Below are 11,721 nucleotides of genomic sequence, written 5' to 3'. Positions count from 1 at the left end.
TTATTTCAATATAAAAGAATGAGTTTTTTGTTGTTTTTTGAGATGGAGTCTCACTCTGTTGCCCAGGCTGGAGTGCAGTGGCGCAATATTGACTCAAGCAGTTCTTGTGCCTCAGCCTCCTGAATAGCTGGGATTACAGGTGCACACCACATCTGAGCTAATTTTATTTTTAGTAGAGATGTGGTTTCACCATGTTGGCCAGGCTGATCTAGAACTCCTGACCTCAGGTGGTCCTCGTCCTCCCAAAGTGCTGGGATTACAGACGTGAGCCACTGCGCCTGGCCCAATATAAAGAAACGTTTTAAATTGCCTACTTCTTGTATCTTCCAGACCCTAAATATTTGAAGATGGTGCTCTAGGTGGTTTGATATGCGGCTTCAAGGACTTTTGAGTATGTCACCATCTCTTCCAAGGCACGTGGACGCAGACCTGATGGGCTGTTCATCAGAGGGCCCCACTGAGGACAGGACCTCTTCCTAACCTTGGTGGGGTGCAGCATAGGGGGTGCCTGCCTGGGCTGAACCCCACCTTCAAGAGGGCAGCCCACAGCCCCTAAGCCCCCGACCAATGAGGCAGGATCCCCACGTTGTGGCTGCCGAGGCCTGGGGTGATGCCCTAATGGTGCCTTGGGGAAAAGCAGGGAGACCCTAACTTCAGGGTCCCAGGGCTCTAGTTGAGTTGGGGCTCTGCCATACGATTGTAATGATCATCGAAGCCCCTTTTTCAGTATTTTAGTGGAGGAGCTGCAAGGCTGCCCCAGGCCAGGTCTGTGTGTCCCCTGAGCCAGGTTCCCACAGCATCACTGCCTAGTTTGTGACCTTGGTGAGTCACTTTTCCTTTCTGAGCACCAGTTCCCTGATTTTCTTTCTTTTTTTTTTTTTTGAGACAAGAATTTCACTCTTCTTGCCCAAGCTGGAGTGCAATGAGGCATGATCTCGGCTCACTGCAACCTCTGCTTCCAGGGTTCAAGCAATTCTCCTGCCTCAGCTTCTCCAGTAGCTGGGATTACATGCATGCAACACCATGCCTGGCTAATTTTTTGTATTTTTAGTAAAAATGGGGTTTCACCATGTTGGCCAGGCTGATCTCAAACTCCTGACCTTGTGATCCACCTGCCTCGGCCTCCTGAAGTGCTGGGATTACAGGTGTGAGCCACCATGCCCGGCCTCCCAGTTTCCTGGTTTGTAAAGCACAAATAAAAATGAAAATATCAACCACCTCACAGAGTTGTTCAAGATAGTATCTAGCAAGCGAGTGCTCAGTCAATAGTAGTGGGTGCTCAGTCAGTAGTCAATGTCATCACTGCTGGCATTCCTATCACTCCCCCAATGCCCAAATGGCAGCTCAGGCACCCTCCACTCCTCCCCAATGGGGTTACTTCCCCCTTTGCTTGTCCCTGCCCCTGCACCTGAGGAGTATGAGGCACCAGGCCACTGCAGCAGGTCCACAGGCTATCAATGCTTTAATTTTGTCAGAGGCAGGCACTGAGCAGCCCTGCTGAGGTCTCCCCAGCTACTGTGCCACAACCAGCTCAGAGCTGCCACTCTTAACAGCGGAGTGGAGAGCTGGGGTCAGGGCCATAGCCTCTGGGCTGAGGCGGCCTTCTGGCAGGACTCCAACCACAGAACAAGTGGTCCTCACAACACCTGCGGCCTCCTTTTCCTTTTGCCAAGGAGTCCGAGATGCTTCATGCCCATCAGACCATGGGGTGGCCTTCATGGGAGACCTGCAGGGCCAGGCTGGCCAGACCTGGCCAGAAAGACTTCCCAGGGAGGATGCTTGGCTCTCTGCTCCAGGGTGGACCATGGTATAGGGCCCTCGAAGGGGTTGTGGCTGGGGTGATCCCAGGGGGCATTACTCCAAGTGCACAGGAGGTGGCAGCACGGTCAGGCGAGTTCCTGTTCCAGGAACATCAGGAGGGAGGGTAGAAGCCTTAGGGAGTGTGCGAGGCTGCTGGGATGAGGGAGCTCAGGGACTACCAGCTAACCAGCCTCAGCTCAATGGTTTCTCCATCCTTGGGTCTGTAGTCAGCAATACCTGCAGAAACAGATTGAACAAGGCGGGGTGAACTGGGCAGAATATCGCACCCCACAACCTCATCTTCCAGACCCCCCCACCCTGAGGCTAGGGTCTGTAAGAATCCACCTGGGGCTTGGTGCTGGGAAGCTGGAACCTCCCTAAAGCCTGCTCAAAGACTCTGAACTCAGCTTCCTACAGGGTTCCTGAGGCCATGAGCTCATCTGGTAATAAAAACACCTGACAGGCAGGGCCACTGTCTTTGTAATACCCTAGGGGCCATCAGGAAGAGAAACTTGCACAGTGCAGTCTGGGGAGAGAACCAGGACCATGCATGAAGTCTCCCAGGAGTCACCCTTCACTCACTACAGAGAATCCAGGCTCTAGGAGGATGCCTGGATTCAAGCCCCAGCTCTGTCATTCATTACTGCTGTGACTGGACGAGATATTTAATCTGAGTGAGTGTCGGTGCTCTTGTTGGTGATGTGGGAATGCAGCCTGCAGGGGAACTGAAATGGCCCTTTGAGAGAGCCAGGTGTCAGAAATGTTTCCTTTCAATGGAGGTGCTATGGTCCAAAATGTCTGTGTCCCCCTCCCCGCAAAGTTTATATGTTAAAACCTAACCCCAAAGGTGATGGTATCAGGAGGCCTTAGGGCCTTTGGGAGATGATTAGGTCATGAGGGTAGAGCCTCATGAATGGGATAGGAAAGTGCCATTATAGGCCGAGCAGGGTGGCTCATACCGAGAATCCCAGCACTTTGGGAGGCCAAGGCAGGCAGATCACTAGAGCTCAGGAGTTCGAGACCAGCCTAAGCAACATGGTGAAACCACATTTCTACCAAAAATACAAAAAATTAGCTGGGCTTTCTGGCATGGGCCTATGGTCACACCTACTCAGGAGGCTGAGGTGGGAGGATCGCTTAAGCCTGGGAGGCAGAGGTTGCAGTGAGCTGAGATCGTGATACTGCACTCAGCCTGGGTGACAGAGTGAGACCCCCATCTCAAAAAAAAATTTTTTTTTAAGTACCATTATAAAAGAGGTTCCTTCAGCAGGCAAGGGCCAGGAAAATATTTTTTAAAAAAATTAAAAAACGAGGCCCCAGAGATGCCTTGTCCCTTCCATCATGTGAGAACACAGCCAGCAGGTACCACCAGAAAGTGGGCCCTCATCAGACACTGAATCTGTCAGTGTCCTGAGCTTGGACTTCCCAACCTCCAGAACTGTAAGAAATACATTTCTGTTATTTTATTTTGAGATGGAGTTTCACTCTTGTTGCCCAGGCTGAAATGCAATGGCGTGATCTCAGCTCACTGCAACCTCCGCCTCCTGGGTTCAAGCAATTCTCCTGCCTCAGCCTCCTGAGTAGCCGGGATTACAGGTGCCCGCCACCACCCCCAGCTAATTTTTGTATTTTTAGTAGAGACAGGGTTTCACCATGTTGGTCAGGCTGGTCTTGGAACTCCTGATCTCAGGTGATCCACCTGCCTTGGCCTCCCAAAGTGCTGGAATTATAGGCATGAGCCACTACACCCGGCCTCATTTCTACTGTTTATAAGCCACCCAGTTGATGGTATTTTGTAATAGCAGCTTCAATGGACTAAGACAAAAGGGAACTCAAATTATAACTCCCATCCACTTTCCACCCCAAGAAGATAGAGGAGTGATTTATGCAACTGCTTGATTTGGGAAGAATAAAGTAGGCATGTGTAGCCTGGGCTCTTATTTTTCTCCTGGGAGCGGGCTTCCTGCTAGACTCAAGGGCAGAGGGGGTAGGAGGTAGAGGCTACAACTGCCCAGGTCTGCTTCCTGGCTGGGTCCACCTAGCTCTCACCTTCCTGTCTTTATCAGTAATAGAACTGGCCAGACTTGGGGTCTCCATCTGTAGCTCCTATTTTTTATTCCTCAATTTATTCAGAATGAGGGCAAGAAAAAAGAATTTTTTTTGTGGGCTCCCTTAGAAAGTCCCACCTTCTCTAAAGCACTCGCCACAATGCTTGACACATGGTAAGTGCCCCATAAAAGTTCTTTAGGGGTGGAGTATAAAAGCAACTCAAGTAGCAAGAGTAGGGACAGATGACCTTTAAGGGTCTGTTTGCAGGCCAGGCGTGGTGGTTCACACCTGTAATCCCAGCACTTTGGGAGGCTGAGGCAGGCAGATCACTTGAGGTCAGGAGTTTGAGACCAGCCTGGCCAACATGGTGAAACCCCGTCTCTACTAAAAATACAAAAATTAGCTGGGCATGATGGCACACGCCTGTAATCCCAGCTACTTGGGAGGCTGAGGCAGGAGAATCGCTTGAGCTCAGGAGGCAGAGGCTGCAGTGAGCTGAGACCTTGCCATTGCATTCCAGCCTGGGTAACAGAGCAAGACTCCATCTCATATATATGTGTGTATATATATATGAAATTTTTAAATTATACATGTGGGCAACATTAAATTTCCACTGGATAGCATGGCTCCATTTTTTATGAAAAACTTACTGGCGTATTTTTTTAAAGTATCTAGAAGAAAAATTAAGTAATTCTGGCCAGGCGCGGTGGCTCATGCCTGTGATCCCAGAACTTTGGGAGGCAGACGCAGGCAGACCACTTGGGCTCTGGAGTTTGAGACCAGCTTGACCAACATGGTGAACCCCCATCTCTACCACAAATAGAAAAATTAGCCGGGCATGGTGGTGTGTGCCTATAGCCCCAGCTACTCAGAAAGCTGAGGTGGGAGGATCACTTGAGCCCGGAAGATTGAGGCTACAGTGAGCTGAGATTGTGCCACTGCACTCTAGCCTGGGTGACAGAGCAAGACCTTATCTCAAAAGACAAAAAAAAATGTTATTTTGGCTGGGCGTGGTGGCTCACGCCTGTAATCCCAGCACTTTGGGAGGCCGAGGCTGGTGGGGATCACCTGAGGTCAGGAGTTCAAGAACAGCCTGGCCAACATGGTGAAACCCCGTCTCTACTAATAGTACAAAAAAATTAGCTGGGCATGGTGGCAGGTGCCTGTAATCCCAGCTACTAGGGAGGCTGAGGTGGAAGAATCACATGAACCTAGGAGGCGGAAGTTGCAGCGAGCTGAGATTGCACCACTGCACTCCAGCCTGGGCAACAAGAGCGAAACTCCGTCTCAAAATAAAAAAAAAGACATTATTCCTAGGTAGTATATTCTAGGTGATTTTAATTTTCTTCTAGTTTTTTTTTTGGGGGGGGTAATCTATCTGGTTTCCTAGAATTTCCATAATAACTTGCATAAAAACTCTAAGACTTCAGTTCAATATATTATATCCAACTTGGAGCATCAGTGATTTTGTAAAGCTGTGGCCCAGGAGGGTGCTAGGGAAAGCTGGGGTGAGTTGATGAAGCCTCTTGGCTGGGTAAGCTTGGGGTAGGGGACACATCCAGGGTGTCAGGCCATGACTCACCTTGCAACAGGGGGGTGTTGGGGTCTCGGAGGAGCTGCCAGAACTCCCTTTCTCCGGCCGCTTTCCCCATCACGGAGATCAAGTAGGGGCCTGATAAAGAGGCCTGTGTTTCATATCTACAAAAGGGAAAGGCAAAGGGGGAGAGAAGAGGTGGCTGTTGTCCCTAAGGGGAGAGGCAGAGCTCACCCACAGCAACAAAATCCCTTCCAAGCTCTTTGGGCTGACACTAGTCAAACCCTTCCTGGGCCACCTGGCCACAGGTCTGTGATCTCAACTTCCACCTCCTTCCCCTCCAGACCCCCGATCCTGCCTGCTCGGGCTTCCTCCTCTCCACGCTGACCATGGCCATGGCTTCCAGGAAAGGGGCATCTATTATGTCATCAGCTCAGCAGTTGTCCCCCCTCTCTGGGGGGCTGATGTTATCGGGGATGAGAATCAGAAGCTGCTGGTGTCACCTAGAATGTGTACACTGTACAATGAGAGAGGGTGAAGCCTGCATGCAGAGAGAGGCAGGGTGATGGGAAGTGGAGGCAGAGACACCTGGCAGTGGCACTGGGTCTCCGTGGCTCAGTGGCATTCCCCTCTTCTTGGGGCTGCATGGCTCAGCCTCCTCTCTGATTCTACATGCTCTACACCCGCTGTTGTGGAGAGGCTTGGAGTTCCATTTCTGGCCCTGGCAGCCAAGAGACTCCTCACTCACACTCCCCCTTTCCTGAGCTTCTGGCCTCCAACTTTTGAGTTTCTCCACTCCGTCTGGATGCCACTGCCACAGGAAGCCTCTTAAAACTCTGTGGTCCTGGGCCAGGCACAGTGGCTCAAGCCTGTAATCCCAGCATTTTGGGAGGCCGAGGCAGGCAGATCATCTGAGGTTGGGAGTTTGAAACCAGCCTGACCAGCATGAAGAAACCCCATCTCTACTAAAAATACAAAATTAGCCAGGTTTGGTGGTTCATGCCAGTAATCCCAGCTACTGGGGAGGCTGAGGCAGGAGAATCACTTGAACCCAGGAGGTAGAGGTTGCGGTGAGCTTAGATCGCACCATTGTACCCCAGCCTGGGCAACAAGAGCAAAAACTCCATCTCAAAACAAAACAAAATAAACTCTGCGGGCCAGGTCCTTCATCCCTCCCACAGGAGGAAGCAGCATGATCAAGGCTTCCCCTGGAAGAAGGGCTTGAAGAGATGAGTGGGATTTGCCAGAGAAGAAGGGAGGAGAGCGAGGCAGACCCGAGAGGAGGCAGAGAGAAGAAACGTACACAAGTGCACAGAATTTGGGGGAACAGTCTTTCAAAAGAACGGGCTCAGGCCAGGCACAGTGGCTCATGCCTGTAATCCCAGCACTTTGGGAGGCCAAGGCGGGTGGATCACTTGAGGTCAGGAGTTTGTGACCAGCCTGGACAACATGGTGAAACCCCATCTCTACTAATAATATGAAAATTAGGCTGGGCATGGTGGTGCATGCCTGTAATCCCAGCTATTCAGGAGGCTGAGGCAGGAGAATCACTTAAACCTAGTAGGCGGAGGTTGCAGTGACCTGAGATCACACCACTGCACTCCAGCCTGGGTGACAGAGCAAGACTGCTTCTCAATAACAAAAGCAAACAAACAAACAACAACAACAAATGAGTGGGTTCTGGGAGAATGCAAATGACTGAAAAGGAGGTGAGACCATCGAGGTAACAGGCGAGTGATGTGAACAGATGCATCTTCTAGAAAGTGCCCTCTGGGGTAATACAGCCCTAAGTTATTGATGGTTGCAGTCAGAGAGAGAGAGAGATTTTTTTTTGGTTTTAAGAAACACAGGCTGGGCACGGTGGGTCACATCTGTAATCCCAGTACTTTGGGAGGCGGAGGTGGGTGGATCACCTGAGGTCGGGAGCTTGAGACCAGCCTGGCTCACATGGTGAAACCCTATTTCTACTAAAAATACAAAAACTAGCCAGGCGTGATGGTGGGCCCCTGTAATCCCAGCTGCTCGGGAGGCTGAGGCAGGAGAATTGCTTGAACCCAGGAGGTGGAGGTTGCAGTGAGCCGAGATCGTGCCACTGCACTCCAGCCTGGGCGACAGAATGCAACTCCGTCTCCAAAAAAAAAAAAAAAAAAAAACCTATTTGGGGTGACTTCAGCGAAGGGAAACTACTGTTCTAAGGAATGTCAGAGTAGCCCTTTTCCCATTCCTTAACTCTACAGGGCCATGTGGCTGCACAGGGCTACCTCTCTCCACATCTGTCTGTCTGTGTCTGCAGTTAAGCTTTCTCTGCTGTGCATTCAGGGGCCTCAAACATAGTCTTCATGCCTGAACCCAGTTGAGGCATCCATGCACACTAACAAGAGAACCGTTTCTCAGACTGGAGTCCACAGTGTCTTCCCAGAAATCCCCAAGCTCTGAATAAAAATGTTAAATTCTAATTGTCTTTCATTTTGATGACAATATTCAAACACGAATACCAGCTGGTTCTCGGTAATCTCAGTCTGTGGGTCTGAGCCCTCCCCTAAGGGCACTCAGCCTATGCGTGGCCATCAGTGACTGCGCTGGTGCCCAGCAGCATTGCGCTATGTGCCATAGGCCACAGGAAGGGAATGGAGGTGGCGGTGGCCCTCACAGTGAATGAAGTGGCTGAGCCAGGCCAGGAGTGCCCAGGCTTCACTGCAGCTCGAATACAGGGAGGTGCTAAGGCGCAGGCCAGCACCTCCGCAGAGCATCCTTATTTGAATGGTACTGGTTTTTATACTTTTCTATTTAATTTACAAAGTTGTTGGGGATTTATAGCTGTCTAGAGCTAGAAAGAGAAAGGACTTTTTTTGTGTGTGGTAGAGACGGGCTTTCGCCATGTTGGCCCGGCTGGTTTTGAACTCCTGGCCTCAAGTAATCTGCCCACCTTGGCCTCCCAAAGTGCTAGGATTACAGGTGTTAGCCATCACACTCAGCCCTTTATTTTTTTTTTTTTTTTTAATTCAGAGTCTTCTTGTCATCCAGGCTACAGGACAGTGACGTCATCATAGCTCACTGCAGCCTTCAACTCCTGGGCTCAAGCAGTCCTCCCACCTCAGCCTTCCGGGTAGCTAGGATTACAGGTGTACACCATCATGCCCAGCTAATTAAAAAATTTTTTTGTAGAGATGGCAGTCTCATGTTGCCCAGGCTGGTCTTGAACTCCTGGGCTCAAGTGATCCTCCTGCCTCAGCCTCCCAAATCACTGGAATTACAAAAGGGAGCCACCAGCTCTGGTCAAAGACTTTATATTTAGTAAACTTTCAGTACACATCTAAGTCATATTATAGAAGAAATAACTTAACCTGGGGTCTGGGAGAATGTTTGTACTTCAGAGGAGTCTTTGCATATCTCTGGTCTGAGATTCTCTGGCCTAGAGGACCCGAAGGAGCAAACTGTGGGCCCTTCCTGGATGCAGGATGCTGTTTTCCAGGAAATCCCACTGGGGACAGAAATTGGGGCCCACTGGGGACAGAAATAGGCCCATGATTCTAGGGGTGAAGTCTGTGGTGTGCGTGACCTGGTGGAAGGCATTCAACTTCTCTGGGCTGGACTCCCCACTGATAACATGAGAATTACATTCATCTTATTTCATCATGGACAGGACCTGTCAAACAGCAGTCCAGACATGCTCATTCTCAGACTGCTCTAAGCTCAGGGTGAGAAGCAAGTGTAAGGACATTGTCCAACCTCTTTGAGGTAATTAATAACAGATTGGGCCAAAGTTATTTCTAAGCTCAGGGTGAGAAGCAAGTGTAAGGACATTGTCCAACCTCTTTGAGGTAATTAACAACAGATTGAGCCAAAGTTATTTCATAATAAAAGTTCTTATTCTGGCCAGCCACGGTGGCTCACGCCTGTTATCTCAGCACTTTCGGAGGCCAAGGTGGGTAGATCGCTTGGGTCCAGGAGTTTGAGACCAGTCTGGGCAACATGGAGAATCCCATCTCTACCAAAAATAAAAAATTTGCCAGGCGTGGTGGCGCATGCCCGTAGTTCCCAGCTACCTGGGAGGCTAAGATGGGAGGATCATCTGAGCCCGGAAGGTTGAGGCTGCAGTGAGCTGTGATTGTGCCACTGCACTCTAGCCTGGGTGACAGAGTAAGACCCTGTCTCAAATAAAATAAAATAAAATAAAAGTTCTTATTCTGGGCCAGGCACGGTGGCTCATGCCTGTAATCTCGACACTTTGGGAGGCTGAGGCAGACAGATCACTTGAGGTCAAGAGTTCAAGACCAGCCTAGCCAAAATGGCGAAAATTCCATCTCTACTCAAAATATAAAAATTAGCCAGGTATGGTGGTGCATGCCCATAGTACCAGCTACTCGGGAGGCTGAGGAAGGAGAATTGCTTGAACCTGGGAGGTAGATGCTGCAGTGAGCTGAGATTGTGCCACTGCAACCCAGTCTGGACGACAGAGGGAGTCTCTATCTCAAAAAAAAGTAGATGGGTGTGGTGGTGCATACCTGTAGTCCCTGCTACTTGGATAATTTGAGGCTGTGGTGAGCTATGACTGTGCCACTGCACTTCAGCCTGGGTAACAGAGGGAGACCTTGCCTAAATAAATACATGGCCGGGCGTGGTGGCCCATGCCTATAATCCCAAGCATTTTGGGAGGCTGAGGCAGGCAGATCACCTGAGTTCAGGAGTTAGAAACCAGCCTGGCCAACATAGTAAAACCCCGTCTCTACTAAAAATACAAAAATTAGCTGGGCATGGTGGCACGCTAGTCCCAGCTACTCAGGAGGCTGAGGCAGGAGAATCACTTGAACCCAGGAGACGGAGGTTGCAGTGAGCCGAGATTGCGCGACTGCACTCCAGCCTGGGTGACAGAGGGAGGCTCTGTCTCGAAATAAATAAATAAATAAAAATAAACAAATACACAAACACGAGTTGGGCCTCCAGAGCCTGCGTAACAGAGTGAGACTCTGTCTCAAAAAAAAAAAAAAAAAAAAGTTATTATTTTGGCTGATCATGATGCCTCACACCTATAATCCCAATATTTTGAGCCTGAGGTGTGAGGATGGTTTGAGGCCAGGAATTTGAGACCTGCCTGGGCAACAGAGAGAGACCCTATCTCAAAAAAAAAAAAAAAAAAAAAAAAAAATTAGCCAGGGATGGGTGGCACGTGCCTCTAGTCTCAGCTATTTGGGAGGCTGAGGCAGGACAGTAGGGTTGCTTCATCCCCAGAGTTCGAGGCTGCAGTGAGACGTGATTGCACCATTACACTCCAGCCTGGGTGATAGACTGAGACCCTGTCTCTTAAAAACAAACAAACAAAAAACAGTTCTTACTCTGATGAAAGCAACGCTGTGTTGAGTGCTTGCTATGTGCTGGACCTCGCACGTATAAAAAGCACATGCCACTATCTCTATGTGTACTAACTCCTGGACTCTTCACACTGGCCCTGCAGGGAGGGGGCACAACCGTTCTCCTCGGTGAATTGTGGGTGCCTACGTGGAACCTAGCTGGTTAGAACTGGGATTCCAACTGAGGGACTCTGCTTCCAAAGCCTGCTCTATGACAATGCTGGCCTATGGCTCCGTTTCCATAAGACCGTGGGCAAGAAAGGAGCGGAGCAGGTAGAAGCAGAAGCAGGGCCAGTGTCTCTCCCAAGAGAACCCTCTCCTCTGTCCCCCGTCTCTTCTGTGACCCTGTATCAGGCATGTGAGGTTGGGTGGGGTGAGGACTGGGAGGTGGGAATCTCACGTGAATCCTCCTAACTCATGGGCCTTCTTCAGGACATCTTCCACGGTGGACCCGGCAAGAACAGAGATGGACTGTCTGTACGGCGGCAAGAGGCTAAGCACCTGCAGTGTGACACTGATGATCTCTTGGGCCTGAGGAATGGTCTCAGCAGCTGGTTCCAACATGACTGTGCCGGGGAGAAAGGAAGGGGCAGCTGGTGTGAGGACAGAGAGCCTGGATGTTTGTCTTCTTGTCTTCCCTCAAAGACACCTGGACTTTGTCCTTCCCCATGTCCTCATCTCCATCAATGCCACCACCACCTGGCTCAGCTGAAACCTGGCTTCCATCCCGGCCTCCCCTGTCCCTCATTCCCCACATCACCCCACCACCCAAGATCAGGCCCCTCACTGGTTTCTCTGCTTCCAGTATCCTTCCTCCCACCTCTCCGGCACCTAGCACTCCAGAGGGCTGTTCCTAGAACATGCATTTGTTCACAACGTGTCTCTGTTCCCCTGATGGGCTCAACCTCCTCTTCATTCATCTGCCTTCCACTGCCACTCATTCTTCCAGATCCCACTCTTTTGCAAGAATTGGGAATTCCTCCCAATTCC

At 50.3% G+C, this 11,721-nt stretch overlaps 1 protein-coding gene across 3 annotated transcripts in view; it reads right to left on the bottom strand.

Moving 5' to 3' along the window:
* Positions 1-859: 859 nt before the first annotated feature.
* TCN2 (transcobalamin 2) overlaps positions 860-11,721 on the bottom strand; it is a 20,966-nt gene continuing 10,104 nt past the window's right edge. For 2 of the 3 annotated variants that reach the window (XM_063722665.1, XM_054542883.2), the window contains 3 exons: positions 11,132-11,297; positions 5,432-5,547; positions 860-2,037 (listed from right to left, as the gene is read on the bottom strand). In XM_063722665.1, coding sequence (XP_063578735.1) covers positions 1,976-2,037; positions 5,432-5,547; positions 11,132-11,297 — 344 coding nt within the window. In that variant the 3' untranslated portion in view covers positions 860-1,975. 3 annotated transcript variants of the gene reach the window in all.

The sequence above is a fragment of the Pongo abelii genome, chromosome 23 (assembly GCF_028885655.2).
Source record: "Pongo abelii isolate AG06213 chromosome 23, NHGRI_mPonAbe1-v2.0_pri, whole genome shotgun sequence".
Classification (NCBI taxonomy): Eukaryota; Metazoa; Chordata; class Mammalia; order Primates; family Hominidae; genus Pongo; species Pongo abelii.
Note: the sequence above shows the minus strand (reverse complement) of the source record. Positions and strands in the feature narration are given on the sequence as shown.